Raw genomic sequence first — 22,938 nt, 5'->3', positions numbered from 1 at the left:
TGAGCAGAATTGTTTTAATTTGAACTTCTTGATTGATTTACAGTTTTATGTATGGGGAACTGACAGACAAAGATACAATTGAGAAGGTGCGGCAGACATTTGAGAACTATGAAATGAACTCTTTTGAAATCCTGATGTACAAAAAGAACAGTGAGTATTAGTGGCCATTTTGACTGGTTATGTTAAATGACTGGAGTAAATAATTTAATGACTTCTAATGATGAAGTTGTAATATTTGAAGTCCATGTAGATATATACATGGAAAAATGTCCTTTATGAGCAGCAACCCCAAGAAACCTAGGTCATTTAATATCACATTGCCATTTTATCACTCAGTCTTCATAACAGTACAATTTTCATTTTTCTTCTTCTTCTTCTTCCCTTCTTTTTTCAGCCAAGGGCCACCCCTCATTTTCCAATAGACAGACCATTATTATTGTTAAAAGTTGCTTCTGATTTCTTCATCAGTATGTCCTGTTTCATATACATATGCTAAAGTAGATTAGTAGGGCAGATTCCCCCCATCCTTCCACAATAAATCCATAGCTTCCCAAGCATTCTTGGTATAGGACCTCTAATTCTTTTGGTAGGTGATTTTTTTTCTAGTGTCTCTGGCTGACCTCATTTACCCTTGGGAAACCAGACTGCCAGTAGTGGACTATTAATTTGCATTATTCTTTGGGCCTACATATTTCTCATTCATTTCTTGACTTCTACAAATGATGCTAATGAAGTATGTAGGTCAATAACCATATGCAAGTATGGGATTTTTTCATTCCAAGAGGAGATCTGGCATTTAGTGATTCTTATCCCTAATAATAAGTAAAGATAGCAATAACATTTTAAAAATGAATTTTACAGTATGCCTGGGTCTTTGATAGGCATGTTGGAAGGTAGGACAGTAGGTCCCCTGGGGAATGCCAAGTTGTCATGTTTCTTTTTCTCCAAACTACTTTACACCAAGAATCAATGTTTGTTCTAGATAAGACTGGTAGGTCATTGTTTCAATAAAACATGTCCAGGACAGCTCAGGTGGAACATGATTGACAAGCCTTTATCCCAGGGAGTTCAGGTTTGAGTGACAGTTACCTTCTTGCTCTGAATGGAAGGGTATATATAGAATAATTTTATCTGAAAGAAATTAGAGTACTCATTCTTTCTGGAACCCTGGTGTAAAGAGCTGAAGGGGTTGTTCCATCTGAAGTCCATGCAGATGCATACATGAAAAATTAATCTTTATAATCATTAAGTGAATACAAGTCATTAAGATATAATATCAACTGACATTTAATTTTACTCAATCTTTGTGAACTGAGCTTTCATTGCTGATTTTGGTCAGCTATCTCACCAATGCATGCTGTTGACCACAAGAGGAATTGTGGAAAGGAAGTAGGGTTGGTTTGGGACATGACCAGTCCTAGTAAGGGAAACACATCTTCTGGAGGGTAAGATAGAACAGAGGTATTATCTTTGCAAAGAGTATATATTGAAGGGGCAGCTAGGTGGCACAGTGGATAAAGCACCAGCCCTGGAGTCGGGAGTACCTGAGTTCAAATTTGGCCTCAGTCACTTAATAATTACCTAGTTGTGTGGCCTTGGGCAAGCCACTTAACCCCATTGCCTTGCAAAAACCTAAAAACAAAAAGAGTATATATTGTACAAAAGCCAATATAATATGAATAAGACCTTCTTCAAATAATTCCAAACTTTTAATAAACAATAGAAGGGAATGATCCATGTCACTAATTAAAAGATAAATGAAAATGAAAATGACTCTAAAGGTTCCATCTTTTACCCAGCAAATTGGTAAAGATGGAAGAAGATGGACATAGTCAAAGTTTCAGGGGCTATGAGAAGATAGACATGTTAGAATGTTGTTGGTGAAGCTTCACATCAGAATAACCATTTTGGGAAGCAATTTGGAATTATGCAAATAGAGGGACTATAAGGTTCATATCCTTGGACCAGATATTCCATTACTAGGCAAATACCACAAGGTATTTGTTAAGGAGAAAATTTTTATATATCCAAGTAATTTGAGTATCACTTTTGGTGGGAGCAAAGAACTGAAAATAAAGTAGATGATCCTCAGTTGTCATATAGCTTAAGAAGTCATAATTCATGAATGCAGTATATTATTATTATTATGCTATAAGAAATAACATGTTGAATACAGAGAATAATGGAAAGATTTTTAGGACCTGATGCTGAGTGAAATAAGCAGAGTCAAGAAAACAACATACATGGCTGCAACAATGTGAATAAAAATAACCAAAAAAGAAACAAAATTCTCAAAGAGTTTAATTGGGGAGACAATATAAGAACAACACTACCCAACAAGATCTATATAGGATAAATTAGAGATATTTATCAGAGGCAGTCTCTAGCATTAAGGGGGAGATAAGGAAAGACTTCTACAGAATTGGGATTTTAGCTGGGACTTGCACAAACCAGGACTTTGGAAAGAATAAAAGTTAATTTTGCATGATCCTTTGCTCTGGTGGAGTTTATAAGATGGAGGTATCCTATCCATTAGACATACAGTGAAGTGTAGTGGAACAATTTGGCTTTTAAGTTACAGGTTGGATTTGAATTTCAACTTTTTTACTATTTCAATGATGTTGAGAAATGAGGATGTTAGCAGTCTATAAGGTAGCATTAGGCTCGAGGTAATATACTTTCAACTTCTGACTGGAACAAATGAACAACACATTTCTTTTTTTTTTCTTTTTTTAGGTTTTTGCAAGGCAATGGGGTTAAGTGACTTACCCAAGGTCACATCGCTAGGTAATTAGTAAGTGTCTAAGGTCAAATTTGAACTCAGGTCCTCCTGACTCCAGGGTTGGTGCTCTATTCTCTGCACCATCTAGGTGCCCCAGAACAACATATTTCTTAAGAATTTACCTGGGGCAGCTAGGTGGCGCAGTGAATAGAGCACCAGCCCTGGAGTCAGGAGGACCTGAGTCAGTGGAAGAATATAATACATATTAGGAAGTTGTCACCAGGAAGAATTTTGGACAGGAAAGTCAAAGTAGTTAAGAGACTTGCCCAAGTTTAAACTTGGCCCAAAAGTTTTTTCCAGGTCACCAGTCTGCTTCCTTTTTTTTCTGTCCATGTACATTACCGTTTCCCTCTCCTACCTGGTGAATTCATTAAAATATTCTTCCTTTCTTCTTCTCACTTCATGTTTGGACCAGCCAAAATTTTCCCCCTTGGTTAGTGAGAACTAAATTATTTGTAATTCTATTGTTTTGTATTTGTTGTTATAATTATTTTAAAATTTTAAAATTTATTTTTCCAACTGTATGCAAAGATAGTTTTCAACAATCATTTTTGTGAGATTTTGAGTTTCATATTTTTCTCCTCTTCTCCCCTTGACAGGGCAACTTAATATAGGTTATACATGTATAAACTATGTTAAACATATTTTCGTATTAATCATGCTGTGAAAGAAGAATCAGAGCAAAAATGAAAAGAAAGGAGAGGGAGAAAAACATAAAACAAATTTTAAAAACTGAAAATAGTCTGTTTTGGTCTGTATTCAGACTCCCCAATTCCTTCTTTGGAAGTGGATTATATTTTCCATCACAAGTACTTTAGAATTGTCTTTGATAATTATACTGCTGAGATGAGCAAGTCCATCTAACTCTATTATTACTGAACATTGGTCTGGGCCTTAGGCCCTGGGATGCAGAGAAGATTCATGTGAAAAGGCTTGCATGGATGGGAGAATGAAAGAGAAAAACAAAAAATTCAGGCTGCTTCTTTCATACTTGAAACCAAACTGCTTTGCTTGTCAGGACTTTGTTATTGATGGAAACTCAAAGTCTTCTAACTTCAATTCTTCCTGACTCATTAGAGTGAATTAAAAATAAAAAAGCAGTGGTACTAAGAACTAAAGCCTACAGGGTGACCTATTGCCACAGTCTTTTTTTGTTTTTCAACCAGGTTTTCAGAGGTATTACTTTCCCTGAGTTTGAACATCAATCTTTGAAAGGGCGTGATTAATCTTTTGTTCTTTGGCTGGAATATTTGGAAAACCATGCTTCCTTTTTTGCTTTTCCCTCCTAAGCAGTCATTTGGATAGAGAGATAGACAAGAATGTCTCCCCTTTCTTAAGATTCTTCCTTGGTAGAAAATGGCTTGTCAAGAAGGACTGAATAGTGAATCAAACTATTGAGGACACTATTTAATTCCAATCAAATGATCAAACAGTTGAATTTATCAGGGTAGAGGTGTAGTAAATTAAACAGAGCATGCTGAAAAGAGGCAAGAGTTGAAGACTAGCATGTTTTCATTCAATATAAGTTAACTAAACGATAGTTATTCCAAAATGCTTTCCCTCTCTTAATTATTTATCCTTCATATAGTTTGCCTTGTTTGTATTTGTTTGGTTGGTGTCTCCACTATTAGGTTGTAAGCTCCTTGAGGCCAGGGACTGTCTTTTGTCTCTTTTTGTGTTCCCAGTGATAAGCAGTGACTGGTACAAAGTAGGTATTTAGTAAAGATTGATTGATTGCGTACTTGATTGATTGATTGACATGGGCTTCTTCACAGGCTAGTGAAACCCTCTCACTTAAGCTTAGAAAATCACAGGGACAGCTTAGGCAATACAGTGGATAGACCAAAGAGCACCAACCTAGGAGTCAGAAGGACCTGATTTCAAATCCTGTCATAGACATTTGATACTAGCTATATGATCTTGGGCAAGTCACTTAACCCACAAAAACAAACAAAAGATTACTCACTGATTTGTCCTGTTGTAGAACAATAATAATAGATAACACATGTAGCACTTTAATGTTTGTAACATCCTTTTTCATACATTGTTTCATGGGCCCTTCACAATAACCTGAAGGTAAGTACTATGATTATTCCTATTTTACAGATGAGGAAATTGGATCTAAAACAAGTAAGATGACTTATTTGAGTCACACATTTAGTTTTTTTCTGAAACAGGGATTCCTGGGTTAGGTTAGATAATTTTTGAGTTTCTTTCCAGCTTCCCCTTCCTCAGTTCTCTGTTATTTCTATCCCTGATCTCCTCGTCTCTTAAAGTTTTGGTTTGAATCAACTGGTTTGAATCTACAGAGTGGCTTATGTCCATCGTTTTTCTTGCTTTGGAGCTACTGGCAATCCAGTAACTCTTGGCAATGGTCTGTTTTTGAGATTAAGGATGTTTGATCCTTGGAATAGGTTGATTTGTCTTGTTTTTGTTTTGTTGGGGTGTGGAGGGAGAGCTAGGTCTGAAGAAGGCAGACAAGGAAATACATTTTCTTTCTTTTTCTTTTTTAAAGAAAGATTTTATTTATTTTGAGTTTTACAATTTTCCCCCCAATCTTGCTTTCCTCCCCCCCCAGAAGGCAGTCTGTTAGTCTTCACATTGTTTCCATGGTATACATTGATCTAAGTTAAATGTGATGAGAGAGAAACCATAGCCTTAAGGAAGAAAATAAAGTATAAGAGATAGCAAAATTACATAATAAGATAATGGGTTTTTTCCCCTAAATTAAAGGTAATAGTCCTTGGTATTTGTTCAAACTCCACAGTTCTTTCTCTGGATTCAGATGGTATTCTCCATCACAGCCCAAATTTGTCCCTGATTGTTACACTGATGGAATGAGCAAATCCATCAAGGTTGATCATCACCCCCATGTTGCTGTTAGGGTATACAATGTTCTTCTGGTTTTGCTTATCTCAGCATCAGTTCATGCAAATCCTTCCAGGTTTCCCTGAATTCCCATCCCTCCTGGTTTCTAATAGAACAATAATGTTCCATGATATACATATACCACAGTTTGTTAAGCCATTCCCCAATTGATGGACATTCTCTCAGTTTCTAATTCTTTGCCATCACAAACAGGGCTTTGATGAATATTTTTGTACAAGTGATGTTTTTACCCTTTTTTATCATCTCTTCAGGGCATAGACCCAGTAGTCGTATTGCTGGATCAAAGGGTATGCACATTTTTGTTGCTCTTTGGGCATAATTCCAAATTGCTCTCCAGAAAGATTGGATAAGTTCACAGATCCACCAACAATGCATTAGTGTCCCAGATTTCCCACATCCCTTCCAACATTGATCATTGTCCTTTCTGGTCATATTGGGCAGGCTGAGAAGTGTGAGGTGGTACCTCAGAGATACTTTAATTTGCATTTTTCTAATAAGTATTGATTTAGAGCAATTTTTCACATGACTATGGATCCTTTGATTTCCTTATCTGTAAATTGCCTTTGCATATCCTTTGACCAGGAAATGCATTTTCTAAAATGTAATGCCATTTTGTTGCTTCATGCTAATGAGAGACTGAATACCTTTGGAGGTATTCAGAAAATAAAAGAAGCCAACATGGTTATAGGCATTGGGTGCCAAGATTTCCTTATTTATTGCTCATTTATGCTTAGAACAGATTTAATGTATAAAATAGAAATGCACTATTAAAGTTTTTCTACTTTCTTTTTCTTTGCATTTTTGAAGATGAATCCTTTTTTTCCCCCCCTGATTTTTGAGATAGGACATAAAAGACAGTTCTCTGTGCACAGACTAGCCAAATGCTCTTTACTTTTTAATGGAATTTTAGTGTGGAACAGTGATAGGCCATGCTGGGAACTGGCCTGTAAATTAGGAGTTGATTCAAAACTTTCAGGTGACTGCTACATCCCACTGACTAATAATTCTGAACTGGATAAACTTAGCAAAACCATTGATGTAGTTAAAGCTTTGGGTTTTCTCTAGCATTTCAAAACCTAAATTTGTATATTCATCTCCCTCACAACTGTGCCACTGGAAGGAGCTGGAGTACAGCTATTCTAAAGTAACAGATAATCCAGGAGCCATGTTTTAGAAAATTGGATACAATTTTTATAGCAAATTTTTCTTCCTGATTACTTTTTATTCAGGGCAATATTACAGTAAAATTTTCCTATGAATATATATTCACTGAGCAGTGGGGAACAGTCAGCATGGAAAAAGCTGGATGGTAGAAAGAAACTGGTTTACGATTTAATGTTAGCTATGAATACTGTCAGAAAATGGAGTAGTGAAGTGGTTATTGAACTTGAATTTTTAAAAACCATTTTTATCTATTTGTTCTCTTTCTTATCCATATTACATCATAACCAATTATTATCACCTCTATGTTTCTTTACGTATATAAGCATATGCATGCATATTTGTGTGCATGTACTTATATATAACTATCTAAATAAAAATATGGTGAACAAAAGTCCATCCTTAACCTTCTAAATGATGGTACTTCATTTTTTTCCTTCCTTTTTTTTGCTTATTTTCCTTCCTTTCTTTCCCTTCTACTTCATATAACTCTTTAGTGTTATACTTCTCTAATAAATAATACTGTAAATTCATTATTTGTATTAGTATTTGTGATGGAGGCATAGTTAGTGGAATGAATACTAAAGTTGGAGTCAAAGGATTTGGGCTTGAATCCCAACCACCTAGTTTAAATGCTTACTGATTATTTTACTTGGAGGAAGTTATTTAACTCTCTGAATTTTAAGTTTTTCATCACTAAAATGAAGGGGTTGGATTCTAAAAGACCTCTAAGGTCCATTCCATCTCTACATTTACTATCTTATCTATTAGTCAGTCAATAAGCATTTATTAAGCCCTTATACAATGCTAAATTCTGGGCATACAGGAAAGGCAAAAAAGTCATTACTCTCAATCCAAAGGAGGAGCTGATTTACAAACAACTGTGTATAAATAAGTCATGCATGGGATAAATAGAAAATAATCAACCATGAGAAGATACTAGAATTAAGAAAGATTGGAAAAGGCTTCTTTTAAAAATGGAGAAGTTTATTTGAGAAATGAAGAAAGTAAAGAAAGCCAGGAGAGAGAGAGATGAAAATGGAAAGCCTTCCAGACATGGGGGAAGAGAGAAAATGTCCAAAACCAAGGAATGAAATGTCTTATGTTGGTAACAACAAAGAGGCCATGATTTTGGATTGAAGAATGTGTATGTATGGTGGGGGAGAGAGGGGTTGGGAGAGAAGGGGTTGGAGATTTAAAGTATAATAAGACTAGAAAGGTAGGAGGACGCTGGATTATTGAACCTAGAAGTTAAATGAAGTCACTAGAGTTTACTGAGTAGGGAGTGATATGGTCAGATCTTTAAGGAAATCATTTTAGTGACTAAATGGATGAAATGGAAGGGAAGAAAAACTTATGGCAGGTAGATAAAGCAATAGTCCATACATGAGGAGATGTGCACAAGGATGGTGGCATATTAGAGGAGAAAAGAAGAATTATTTGAGAGATTTTACCACAAAAATCCCCACAACCTATCTACTACCTTTCTGAATGTAAGGCCCAGATCAGCTTATTTTATTATTTGCCCTAAGTAGAATGCTTTTCACACATTAGGGTACTTATCACAATTTTTTGAATAAATAGTCTCCCCTCAGTAGTTAAGTGGGTCAAGATTGGAAAAAAAATTTCAGAAGAAAATTACAAACCAAAAATTGCTGCTTCATATCACTAAAAACTAAGAAAAATGCAAATTAAAACTCCAAGGTTTCACCTTATACAATATAAATTGACAAAGATAACAAAAATGAGGACCAAGGACAATAGAAAGAAAAGTACATTGTTTATTATTGATGTAACCTTTCTGAATAAGTATGCTTAAGAAAAATATCCATCTTCTTTGACTCAACAATTCAACAATTGAACATATTTACTAAAGAAGGAAGAGATGGGAACAAAGGTCTAACATATGCCAAAATATTCATGGCAATACTACTATTCCCCTTATTCTGTTTTCTCAGTGCTTTTGGAGGTTCTCAGTGACTCATTTGTTTATGATATCCAGTAAGAGACAATGATGTAAGATAATGTCTCACTTTTTATTATTTTTATTACTCAATATTTCTTGTGATTGGGCAGATAGGTGGCAAAGTAGATAGAATGCCAGGTCCAGAGTCAGGAAGATTCATCTTCCTGAGTTCAAATCTGGTCTCAGACTTTTTAGCTATAGGATACTAGGGAAATCACTTACCATTTGCTTCATTTTCCTCATCTGAAAATGAACTGGCGAAGGAAATGGCACAAATCCTCTATATTTGCAAAAAAACACCCAAACCCCCAGAAAACCCCCCCCCAAAAATTCAAATGGCATCACTACAAATTGGACACAACCAAAATAATCAAGCAAAAATTATTTGTAGTAACAAGGAACTGGAAAAAAAGTAGGAATGGTTAAAAAAACACCTTTTCATATATGAATATAATAGAATTTTACCATGTAGTAAGAAATGACAAGTAAAAGGAATTCAGAGAAACATTGTATAATTTGTTTGAACTCGTACAATATGAAGTAGATAGAACCAAAATAATGAGAAAAAGTACTTATCAAACATTTGTAAGTATACTGGATAATAAAAATTGAGATATGCTCTCACAGTATTGTTTTTTACTGGACACCATGAGCAAAAGAGAAACTGAGAAAGCATTGAGGAAAAGAGAATGTAGTAAAGTGTAAACTGATGTTTACTCAGATTTTTTTGTGGACACTCCCAATTCTGACTATTCAGCCAGTCAAAAAAAGTCACTCCTAACCATATGGTTAGCAGATTGGGACCAGTTTTAGAATATATGTTCATTCTCTAAAGACTTTCCAAAGCACATCCATTACAAGTCATCATGATTCTCCCAGAAGGCAGTTCCTCAGCTTCTCCATTTGGAGAAAGAAATTGCATCAGTCAAATGAGTTGATGATGCAATTCTGTGAATGTACCAGACCCCATTACACCTGACTTGATGAATCTGTAGGGTTTTTGTACTTCTAAGATCTATGTCTTCCTTTGCAACTAAATGTTTGTAGGTTTTTATCTGCTGGAGCGCCTACTTTATCAATGAAGGACCCAGTCCTTAATACCACCCTGCTGTCTTTAGGTACTAAAAGCACATATGGAAAACAAGATCTTTCTACTCTGTGAAACCTCCTGCAATACCTCCTGGGGTATATGACAAATGTTGGAGCCACTTTCATTCTTTATATCTCCACTCCACTTGGTTTCAATCAGCTCTTGATGATCTCTCAATAGGTTTTTTTGCATTCTAATGTTCATTTTCCTTTTATCTGTAAGAAAGAAATTACATCTAGGTAGGGTTTCCATTTTCAAGTGTGTGTGTGTGACCTCTGTTTGATGCACTTTAATATTTATTTAAACCTTAAGGTATAAGGCATTGTGGAAGAAAATATAACTTTACCAATATTATCACCAGGAAGATGCTTTTATTAAGCACTTAATTGTAGGCATCTCTGTTCATATCTCTGTATAAAGAGAGCTACTTATGTGTGATCGGTACCCTGGGAAAGTTTTAAATCTGTCAATAAAAATTCATGACTTAAACATATATAGGTACAACTTAATGTAATGGACTTGGAATAGGAAACCTATGGTCAATGACCACAGGCAAATCATTTAATTTTATTCAAATATTTAATTATTATTCAAATTTATTCAAATATTTAATTTATTCAAACAGAATGAAAGCTCCTTGAAGTACTTAGTACTTTATTTTTGGGGGGGAGGGGATTTGTAATCCAAGGCCTTCCATTTTATAAGTGCTTAATAAAAGTGATTGTTGAATTTAACAAAATTAAAACTGTAAAATGAGGATAACATTTGCAGTACCTACTTTATGTGGTCATAGGATTATAAATTTTGAGTCTTTTGTTCAAGTCCCTCTGATTTTATAGCTGAACAAACAATTCCAGAGAGATTGGGTGACTTGATCACATTCCTAGCAAGTGTGTGGAGCAAGATTCAACCTAAATCTGACTCCAGTTCTAGCACTTTACTCCACCACCCCATTTCTTCATTTTGAGGACCTTGTATTAACTTTAAAATGATATACATTCCAGTTAGTACTATATTATTACAAATATAGAAAAATCAGTCATACACATCATTGATAACTAAGCTATTCATATTACATGATATGTTAGAAAGGGTCTCTGCTGTGATTGGGGCAAGGGTATGTGCATAATTATATTGGGGGAGATTATGGAAGGAATTGTGTAGGGGGAGATTTGAGAGAACAGCTGTGTGAGGTCTATATCCTATATAAACACCTGCAATCAAGACATAAGGGCTTATTCCAGCCAACAGATAATTAGTCTTGATGATAGAAATGTAAATGGAACCTAAATCCATGAAGCTTCTAATTATTCTTTCTAGTGATAGATGATCTGGTGCAGCATGTATGTGTCATCCTGGGGGAGGCAGCTGTATTCTATTTGGGGATAAGTTTGGGTCTCTCCCCCACCTTTTCCCAGGCTCAATTTTATGCCTAATACCAGACCTGGCTGTTTTTAAAATAGATGTTTAGAACATTATTATTGAGGCTAAGATCACTAGCTTGATTCCCATATACTCCAGTCTTGCCTATGCCAAACATCTAGTTCTAGCCAAACTTCTCACAAATGCACACCTTATTAACAAGGCAGATAATGGGGTGAGTGTGCATTGTTTATCTGATTTCTGTTACTTTTTAAATTTTAAGTTTTATGGAGTTTTCCATTTTAAAACAGAGGTCTTATTGACCAATGGATCAGAATTGGCTTCTTTCTGTAGTAGGGACAGCATATTTCTATTATTACTTCATGTTCAAGGTAGAGAAAAAAATCAGAACTCTCCTTTGTGCCTGCTCTGAAACTGCATCTGATCAATTTTTAAACTTAGTAAAATAAATTAACCCTAAGTTGAAAATATGTGATTGCTTGGGCTCCGGTTGTGTCTGCCTTGCTTACTGGGTAGCATCTATTGTGAATGGGGAATGTTAAGAGTTAGAACATGGTAGCTAGAAGGTGAGTCCACTTGTCAGTAGCCCTGCCACCATTATCAACTGACTTAGATAAACTCTACCATAGTTCTAGACCTCAGTTTTTTCTTTAAAATGGACGTCATGATTTTGTTCACAGAATATACCACAGTGTATTCAAAATGGTGAACTCAGAAGAAATAATCTTCCATAAAATATAAATAATTGTACAACATAATATAGTTAATAAAATAAGAAAATTTTCAAAATGTTTTTGTATGCTTAAAAATATTTTTAAAAGTCAAAAGTGAATTGACTCAATTTTGAGTCATTGGTTGCTCAGGGGTTGGTTCTACTCTTGAGGAGTCAGTAAGGAGAGATCTATCTGTGTGTTGTTTTGATTACCCATGGTAGATGAAGTCTATATCTTTACCATTTAGTCTCAAGAGTAAGGTAAATGGGAGTATGTTCTGTCTGGATTCTTCCCAGGTAGTTCTGTGGCTATGATCATAGGACCCCCAAACCCTTGGAATCTTTCTCTTCTTAAAGAGAATCATTACAGCATTCCTTTCCCCTACCTCTTCTCTCCATGACCTAAATGATACCTTTATGTCTTTCTTTGCATCTCTTTTCCTCTTCCCTTCCTTCAGCCCCCTAACATGTAGGTCCTACTATGTCACTTTGTGGAGAGTGACTTATATATGTTCATCATATGTATCAAATTTGTGGTTTTTCAAAACCTTCCTTCAGAGACTTTTAAAGAGGGATTGAAATTGAAGGTTTCCATTAGCCAGGGTAGAAAATGTTTATTCTTTTCTTAGCATCTGATCACAGAGTGAGAGGGAAGAAAATTTGGGTTTTTTGTACCTCAGTTTCTCTACCTGGAATACACTGATTTGCTTCCTACTAACTTTGGATATTATATAAACACCGGTTTTTGTAAACTGTTTTGAACTTGCCTAAGGTAAATCACCATATAAGTGACTAGGTGAATATTTTAAATCTGTGAAGAAAGGTAATTAATTATGCAATAGCCTAGTATCTGTAGGAATCAGGTGCCTTTTTTCCCTTATAAATTAATATCTGCACCTATTCATTTCCTAAACCCTTTGCCTTCATAGAGCCTTGAATGAAAATGCAAATTACTGACCACCCTTTTGATGTTCTTTTCAGGAACACCTGTGTGGTTCTTTGTGAAAATTGCTCCAATTCGAAACGAACAGGATAAAGTGGTTTTATTTCTTTGCACTTTCAGTGATATAACAGCTTTCAAACAGCCAATCGAGGATGATTCATGTAAAGGTTTGTAATTCTGATTTGTACAAATAGATTTTATGCTTTCTTTCTCCAGCACAGCCCAGGCATCTACACAGAATTCAAGGTTGCCAAGGCAATCTAAGCACAAAGATTAAAAATTACACTCTAATTTATGTTGGAGGAAGGTAAAATGTCACCCTGGAATAAATTGGGGTAGGAAGCAGAAGGGAGGAAGCTTGGGGTTCTGCTTGGGAAGCAAGGGGAATGAATGCCAATTAGCACTGGACAATTCGAGCTACATCAGAGAAGCATTTCAATTTTTCAGATGGTAATGGTCATTTACCCAGTAGTGAACAGTATTTGGACAAACTCTTAAACAGAACTGAATGAATTATACATGATAATACACTGAGATGCATTTCAGATGTTCAGTTTTTTTAAAGGCATAGACACTATTTTGTTCTTAGAAGGCAATGCTGGATTTCACTCATCTCTATCAAGGTGGTTGGTTTTGCTTAGTCTATGACTACTTGCTTAGAGGAAAAGTATTATTGAAATCAAATCTCTGGATTCAGTTCCTGGTTAGTCTGGTTCACGTCTTAGATAGCGATTCTCTTCTGGTAACATCACAGAACGAAACCCTCACTCTAACCTAACAAGATCAAGTGGATTTCCCAGTATGCACCAATCCCTTTTATTAGAAAAAAACCCCTCAAAACAAAAGTTTTATAGTTAATGGGCTAATTTCCAGTGAGGAAACTCTCTGCTTGTACAGATTGTACTTGCTCTGCAGTTTAGAGAGCTCTCTGGGTCCATGGGACCTTGGGCAAGTCATTTAATCTCATTGAGTCTCAGTTCTCAGTGATGTGTGGTGGGGCTCATGACAGAGGAGGCATGAACAACATCAAAATACGAATTTGTAGAGAGGTAACACAGGCTTGTGTTTATTGTATATGTTCAAACCAGTTTTTGAGGGATTGCAGCAATTTGAGGTGAGGCACAGCATTCTACCTCTCCTCACCACAAGTCCCTGTCTCAGGTTCCTTATCTGTAATATGAGGGGAGTAACCTAGATGGTTAGTCATGTCTAACTCAAAATATGTGATCCTATGATATGATCTTGGCCACATTCCTTTCCTTTTATAGACTTTAATTTACTCACTTGAGTAGGACTGGATGGCCTCTAAAATCTCTTATAGTTCTATATCTATGAATCTATAATTCTTTGATATGACCTTGGGCAAATCACTTCCCTTTTCTGGGCCTTATCTTTTGATATTACCTGGAGCAAGTTCTTTCCCCTCTTCTCATTTGTTGGCAAGGAAAATGTTGAACTTGCTGATCTCTGTCTCCTTTCAGATTTAAAATTCTGTAAATAGGTGATTCTAAACTTGCACATCACATTTTAAAGTTAACCAAATTTAGTAACATCTTTCCATTTTTCTGCCCCCCAAAATAATTATGCCATGAAACCAATTTTGCCAGTACATGAATGTCTAATTTTTCATGACAATAAGATAGTTTAGATGTTCTGATGAGATAATAAGAACAACCTGAATTTCCTTATCATAAATATGTGAAGAAAAAGCATATTTTACCTGGCACCTAGCAATCTTTATTTGATTCTGGTGTACCTGACAGACAGGATTATATAATAAGGCTCACTCAGGTCAGTGCTTCAGGAATCAAATGCATCACTTCCTTTTAATGTGTTTTGGTAGTGAACTCCCTTGCAATAGGGACCATGAATAAATCAGAAGGGCTGTAGTGAGGATTGATTAAAATGAGCTAATTGTATATTTGTATGCAAGTTTTTACTCCATTCCTTTTTTTCTTTCTTAAACTAGGCACTATTTTATCTTTTTGTTAGAGAAGTAAATAAGAAAACTCTATTCCTTGATCTATTTAAATTCAGAAAATTACAATCACTAATAGTAGGAACAGGATTAGTCTATCTTACTTAATTCATTATAAGTCATATGATAACCTACCAGTTTTATTTTACTTGGGAGATTTATTGTTGTTTTGAGCCTGGATTTCTCTGTCTCACCCAGGCTGGATGTGTGGCAATCTTTTGCCTAGCCAGTCCCATTACTGATTGACACAGAAAAGCTTTGACTTGATCCATTTATCACTTGTGCTGGGCAGCTTTCTGGACATATGCCAAATTGATGCTAGACTTAATGTGAATGTCACTCAAAACTTGGAATTCTAGAACTTACCTGATGCACCAGCCTTTCTGATAGCAGGAGTTACAGACATATACCATTCTTACTGGTGGAAGTGTGGTTTGACTCTGCTGTGTGTTTGGTCCTTTACTTAGATATATTCATGTATGACAAGATAAATTTATACTTGAAAAACATAGATCATCTCAACTCCATAGTGTGATTATTATTACATGAATTGCAGTTTTATCAACAGTTCTAAAAACTAAATGAACCAGTGAGAAAAAGTGACCCTCTCTGCCATGTACCTTGACTGTGCTCCAGAGAGGCACTTGGATAGAGTGGAGCATTGAACCTAGAGAAAGATGTCAATTGGAGTTCTGACTTCACTGCTGCCTCTCTGTATGACTGTAGGCAAGTCACTTAGCATATCTGATTCTCAATTTCCTCATCAAAAAAATGGAAGAGTTGCACCAGATGATCTCTAAGGTCTTTTCCACCTCCAACTTTCAACATCTCCCCCCACCTTTTCCCTTGTCTACACCTCTGTTTCTTCTAGAATATAGAACTCAGTGCCTATTTCAGCACCTTGGTCAGCATGGTTAATAGCCACTCTGATCTAGGATTTAGAATCCACTATTATTTACTTACAACAAAGAAAGACTTGTAGGTGTGGATAATCCAAACCATAGATGTTCCTCAATAAGTAATTATATAGTTCAATTATATAGATGTCTCTCCTTCCCTTCTCCCTAATTAGATTTGTCTAAGGTTCTCCTAGGTCTGATTTTTGCAATCTGTAATTAAAATTTAGTTTATATTCCCTGAGAAAATTCTTGATAATAGTGGGAGGTGGCTTAGAAATGTGCTTTTTTGCCACAGAGAAAGACCTCTTGTTTAATAAATCACAACATAAAACTTGAAAATTGGATAATCAATCCAGAGATGATTGAGAATTAACTATAGTTAGATCTTATGGAAGTGGTGTGCCTTTGGGAAAGTCTTAACTGCTCTAGATTCCTTTTCTTTAAATCAGTAATACTACTTATATTTCTTAAAGCACAATGTTATTGTGAGAAAGGTGATTTGTAAATACTAAAAAAATATAGACTTATTTTTCTGGAGTCTCTTCACCTTTCTTTAATAACCTTTCTTTTGCTTCTTTTTCTCCTTTATGATATGTGGTCCTTTTGTCTTTTGCCTAATGAAGCCTAATTAAGAGAGTTTGATATTAGGGACTCTATTATCTGCAATGTAAGGATCCACCTTTTTTCATTATTTAATGGTTCAATATTCTATTCATAAGCCCTGACTTCTCTTCCTCATCTCTTTGCTGCCCATCTTTTGGAACCTTTCATTGCTTATCAGTATCTCTGATAGAGATCATGAACAACTGGGAAAGAAGGCAAAACTTGAGTCAATTTTGCTATTTGCAAGTAGTTCATTTCTTTCTTTTTTTCTTTTAAATGGTTGGGCAAGAGAGCAGGATGAAACTCAACTAAAATGAGAAACTCTATGTCTTTGTGGATTTCAATTGTCCCTACTCTCTTTATTCCCTATTATTATGGATAATTGAGAGTAGGCTGCCGGAATTCTCTCCCTGTCCTCATTCCTTCTTCTGAGTCAGTTATACTAGGGAGTCCTATGGCTGTAAGTGCAGGAGAATAAACTGTTAGGCTTGGAACCTTCTCTGCAAATTGCTCACTGTGGAATGAGTCACCATTCTCTTATTTTCTACCTCACCCCACTGAATAACCTCATTTTAGAAAAGCAAATTCACTTTCAAAGAGCTACCTCTTGTCTTGAACTTCTAAGACAGACCTCAACTAAGTGCAGAAGACCATGCAGTGTGAAACTTCAGCCAAGATTTTGAAGGACAAAAGGTTAGAAAAAAAAGACTGGGGAAAAGGATCTCAAAGGCCATTTTAGACTTAGTCCTCTTATCCTTATGCTTTCATGTGGGATTTTTCATGAAGTACTCTTGGGGAAGAGACAGAGTAGTTAAAATTATTCTGTTTTTTTCCTGCTCTGTCCTGAAAATATGAATGGTATTTCCTTATAAGGGGAATCTGTAGGATTATCTGTTTGCATTTAGGATAATGCAGGAAAGAAGATCCAGAGATTTATCAATCCCCAAAGCACTGTTATTGAAGGAGTAATCCTAATTTTTGTTATATGTGTGATGATAATTTGCATTTTACTAGTTAAAAGCAGAGGTTTTAAGAGAGAGAGAAATTAACACTCAGGCAATGCCCAACTACTAACTGCAGCTTACATTTCTAAATCCATATTTTCTTTACCAAAGTATTTTGTTATATATTCTTAGTTGTCTATGGTCCCTAGGATCTGATTTTCTAAACAGACCTATGAGAAGCAGATGCTTTGAGCTCAGAAAAGGTTTCTATTTACTTTTTCTCCTAAACTGGATGAATGTTTGCAAAGAGTCTCATCTTCACAAGATCCTATTATCTATTCTATTCATGGAGGGGAGTAGATGAGTTTGATATCAGAAAAACTTGATTTCCCATTTCTCCCAGAACTACTTCAGTGTCCCCAGCCTATACATTGGCTAGAGCAAAATCTCAAATGCAGACCCACATATTGTATGAGGCCCCATATCAGTAGAGATTAAGGCACAGCTACTGACAGCTAATCTAGTTCAGGCAGCTGATAGCCATAACACTGGTCAAATCATTGAGGGGCATCAACCAATCAATCACCAAGTATTTGTCAAGCACCTAGTATGTTATTGGCATTGTGTTAGGTACTGAATATGCAGATACAAAGAATGAAACAATCCTACTCTCAAACAATTGGAGAAGCAACAAGCAGTAACTCTATTGGAAAAGAATTAATGCAGAGAGAATATGGACTGAAACATGATGTTGACCATGTAGTAGGTTTAACTTAAAAGAGTTGGGAGATGTTTGTTAGTTGACATAGTGATAAAAAGAGGTATATTTTTTAGCATGGGAATCAAAAGATACTTATTGGTTAAACATGATAATAATGGAAAGAGCACTGGATTTAGAATCAGAAGACCAAAGTACAAATTTTGGCTCTACTGTTTACTAGGGGAACTATGGGCAAAATTGGACCAGATAATTTTTCAGATCCCTTCTTACTCTAAATCTGTAATTCTATGAATATTGAAAGAATATGAAACACTTTCCACTATTTACCATTCTTTTTTCTTGTTTTCTTCACTTTTATGTGCTCCTTTTCTTTCTTGTCTCTTCCTTCCATTTGCCCCCCCCCACCTCTTCTTCTTTCCCTTATGCCTCTTTTTGTCTCCATTTTCTCCCATCTGTGCCCTGGTCCTTTGCCTCTTCCAGCATGATGCTGGACAAGTCATTTACTTCTGTGGGCCCCATTTCCATCAGCTATAAGATGAGAAATTTAGACAAGATGTCCCATAAGGTAATTTTTAGCTCTAAATTGTTTGATTCTTTGATTCTCATCTTCAGTTTAGGAAAACTATCTCCTTTGGTTGATATCTTCTTAAGCTTTACTGTTATCTAGGTTTTCCCTGGGTCACTTTGCTAATAGAAAAAATCCTCCAATAATAAGTTCCCTGGAAGTTATGCAGTGAAGAAGCAGTGGCTGCTACAGTCATTTCATCATTTCATCATTTCTTTCTTTGTACAAGCAGAGAGCCTAGAAAAATACATAAGCTAAAGGTCAAAATAGTGTTGGTAATAGTGACTCAGAATCACTCATCTATCTTTTATTTGGATTAGTTTCCAAAGGACAAGTGATAGATTTGGGTTCAAATACATCTTTGCTATTTGATTTGATTTCTTTTTTTAATTTTTTGGATTTTTTTGTTTGATTATTTTTCTTGTTGGAGGATTGAAATTTATTTACTAAGTATATATAAATCATGTCAGACTCATCTGAGAAGATGCTGTTCATACAAAATATTACAAGATTAAAATTAGACAACATTTGTATTTCAAAACAAGCTTCCCAAAACCAACTGTATTAGTTCACTAAATATGGTTAATTCTCTACCACTAAAAGTCAAGCCAAAACAGACAAAAAACCCCTACAACCAACACTGAACCAGGTATTCCAGACCTTTATCAACTTTTAAAAGCAATCTAAAGCAGAGGTAAACTTTTGTAGTATTATTTCCTAATAATCAATCATTAAATATTTTTACATATGTTTTGAGTTTTGTAAATAGACATTTCTTTTAACCCATGTCTCATTTTGGGTGTTTTTTTCTTCCAAATCTCTATCTACTTCTTCTACTCTGGAGTCAGAATCCTTAGGCTAGCTCATTTAGTGGTTCAAGGCCCTTAAGACATTGCTCAGTTAGTGTTATAGCTGTTCTATGCTGTACATATTCCAATATTTCTGCCAACTCCTATATTTTCTTAATCCTTTTGTACAACTTTCAAAATGGATTTTTAAAAATTTTCTTGTAGTGCTTCAAGAGAAGTGTATGTGCTTCCTAGTCCTACCTCTGGTTTTCTGGTGCTACTCTTTAGGACTAAGGAGGGCTACTTCCTGTGTGGTGTCCATTGAGTTGGCCTTAGTTTCCTTATCTGTAAAGTGAGATGGTTTAGGTTAGGTGACTTCATAGTTTCTATTTATTTTTATGTTTATATCCAATGGCTTCATATTTTCATGGGCTCTACCCTCCCTTCCTATCTTTTCTATGTCTTACTTTAACCCTCAAAGGAGAGATGGATTCTGGGAGAGTTGAAGCTTTGAAATGGTGAGCATATTGATTATAGGATCATAGATTTTGGGCAAGAATCAACCTTAATATGTCAGCAAATATTTATTAAACACCAATCATATACCAGATATCATACCCCCCCACACACACACACATAGACACATGATATCTCCAAGATAAATTGGTAATAATTAACAGAAAGAAAGCACCAGTAATGAGGGGGCAGAAAAGACAGAAACTAGAATTTTCCTTCTTTCAAAGGTACATAATAAAAAGACAATCCCCTGTTTTATCCTAAGTAATTACTTACTTTGACTATAGGAATTTCTGATTTTGATATGAATGGGTACAGGTTTGCTCCTACTTGTATTCACATACACACCTACAGAGCCGTATTTTCACATCCCTTAAGATATATTTTTTTGAGTCTAATTTCAGTTTTATCTTCTAGAGCTGAAAAGCAGCATGACTAAAGGCCAGCAGGAAACAAAAAATTGACTTTCTTTAATAGTTTCTGCTCCACCCCTAAAAGCAAATTGCATCGAATTCTTTCATAAATAGACTATTGGTCCATTCAAAAGCAGACCTGAAGAGCCCCAATAGAGGTCCTGTTTCTGCTTCTCTCTCATAGACTTTAATAGTCATCTCACAGCTGGAACTTCATGTGGTGCTTTTCAAACAGACCCTGAGCAGTATCATCCCTTGGCTTAATGGACTCAGGTCGCTCAGAGAGCTCTTCTAGTTTTTTCCATTAAAGCCCAGAATGTTTAGAATAATAACACCCCTAAAGAGCTGATTTTCTCTTCTTGCTGTGTTTACCAAAAAAATCAAGACACAACACCCCTCTCCCCATCCCAAACACGGAGACCACAATACATTAGACCACTCTTCTGCTTGATCCCAATATTAACCATTGTGTGACGCTTTATAGGAAATTGAGGATTAGCCTGAATGATCTCTTGGGGACCCAGGGTCCTGAGATTACGTAAGGCTATCACAGTTTGCTGACTATTTGAGAATTTCCATTTTTATATCTACATGTAGATATAAAATCACTCAATAACCAATATTGTGTACCTATTGTGTTGTCAGCATAGTGGGAGGGAGGAAATGATCCAAAGGAGATATGATATCACAGCTTGAACTGAAAATCAAGAGGTGTGCTTCCTAGTCCTAGCTCTGACACTTACAAATCATAGGCTCTCAGAGTCGGGAGAAACCTGAGAGATCATTTAGTCCAACTTGTGCCTGAGCAGAAACCATCTCTCTCTCATCCTTAGATTATGATCATACTACTTTTGCTCAGAGACCTCCAGGGGAGATGAAAACTCCACTTTCAAATACAACCCATTCTATTTTCAGACAGTTCTGATTTCTAATTGCCTCTCTATCTCCTACCACTATTTCTAATTCTACCTTTTGGGAACAAGTAAAATAGTTCCTCTGTGAGATCTTTGTGAGGTCATTTAAACCCTGATTCTCAGTTTTCTAGAGAGATTCTAGAAAGGGGGATCAATGCTTCTTGCTTTCTCAGGGAACTGTTGGAATTCAACAAAGAGTAGAGCAGAGTATGTAGTATGACTCCATTTCCATTAGGTCTAGTTCAAACTGGGGAACCATCCTTGTCACCACCCTGAGGATTTCAGGACCAGGAGGTTAGGGAGTCAATTTTGACTCCCCAGAACTACTGCCAAGTATAATGAAACCCTGGGGAAACCTTATCAGATCATCTAGATCTGGACCAGCCTGAGTTAACTGTCCTATTGGACTCAACATTAGGAAGAAATTCTTTTCTGGAGTCAGTTTATTATGGCCTCTGACTCTTTTACTGGTTCTGTGTCCTTAGTGAAAATCATTTATATGCTATCAGCTGTATGTTTCAGTTTCCCCAACTGTGAAATTGAAATATCTAACCTAATGAGACTGTAAAGCTTGCACTTTAGTTTGTAAAGTTGATCCTTACAACAGGTGATATCATTATCCCCATTTTATAGAGGCAGAAATTGAGACCAAGAAAAATTCAATGACATGCCCAGGATCAACTAGTACATGTCTGAGGCAAGATTTGAACTCAGTTCTTTTTTCTTTTTTTTTTTAAATTTTTTTTGGCAAGGCAAACGGGGTTAAGTGGCTTGCCCAAGGCCACACAGCTAGGTCATTATTGAGTGTCTGAGACCGGATTTGAACCCAGGTACTCCTGACTCCAGGGTCGGTACTTTATCCATTACACCACCTAGCCACCACTGAACTCAATTCTTCTTGAGATCAAGTCCAACACTCTTACACTTTCACCACTTAAAGAAAACAAAGCATAATATATAAGTGTGATGCAACAATAAAATAATGATGTTTCTTAAGTCTTTCTGAGCTATAAGTGTGAATTGTGGGAAATGCCATGTAAATGATGGGAATGTAATACATGAGCAAGTAGGAAATTAATGGATGAGAGTAGGAGAAGGGTATCCATTTCTAGAATTAGCCATGATACAGCTTGTTTTCTGTATTCTTACTGCATGAAGCAGAATGCCTCTCCTCTCTTGTTTCCTTTAGGTTGGGGGAAATTTGCTCGGCTAACCAGAGCGCTGACAAGCAGCAGGGGCGTCCTGCAGCAACTGGCTCCCAGCGTGCAAAAGGGTGAAAATGTCCACAAGCATTCCCGCCTCGCCGAGGTAAGGGCAAGGGTCTGATATCCCTGGTTCCTGGAGAACCATTACTGTTCTATGTAGGAGGTAGCATATAGGCAGAGAAAACTGTCAGAGATAACATGATCTGGTGGGAGTCTTATTCTAGATTGTATGGTGGCCACTAATCAAGGCTTGTGATTGAGTAACTGTTTTGACCCCTGCTCCCTGGGTCTCAGCTTCCTTGTCTGTAAAGTGAGGATGTCAGACCTTCTATAACTCTTATGAGAGTATAGTTATCAAAACACTTTGGAGGATAAACATAAAAAGGCATTATACAAATGCAAGATATTTTATTATTATTGCTTTTATTATTATTGCAGTTTCCTTGGTGTTAGTACATCCTTCACT

General features: G+C 36.0%; 1 protein-coding gene across 1 annotated transcript in view; it reads left to right on the top strand.

The window, feature by feature from the left end:
- Positions 1-22,938, top strand: part of KCNH1 (potassium voltage-gated channel subfamily H member 1) — a 543,149-nt gene that overhangs the window by 32,098 nt on the left and 488,113 nt on the right. The window contains exons 3-5 of the mRNA XM_074222595.1: positions 44-150; positions 12,965-13,093; positions 22,457-22,575. Coding sequence (XP_074078696.1) covers positions 44-150; positions 12,965-13,093; positions 22,457-22,575 — 355 coding nt within the window. The remainder of the gene's footprint in view (positions 1-43; positions 151-12,964; positions 13,094-22,456; positions 22,576-22,938) is intronic.

Source organism: Macrotis lagotis, chromosome 2, assembly GCF_037893015.1.
Source record: "Macrotis lagotis isolate mMagLag1 chromosome 2, bilby.v1.9.chrom.fasta, whole genome shotgun sequence".
Taxonomy (NCBI): Eukaryota; Metazoa; Chordata; class Mammalia; order Peramelemorphia; family Peramelidae; genus Macrotis; species Macrotis lagotis.
This window is presented reverse-complemented; position numbering and strand designations above follow the sequence as displayed.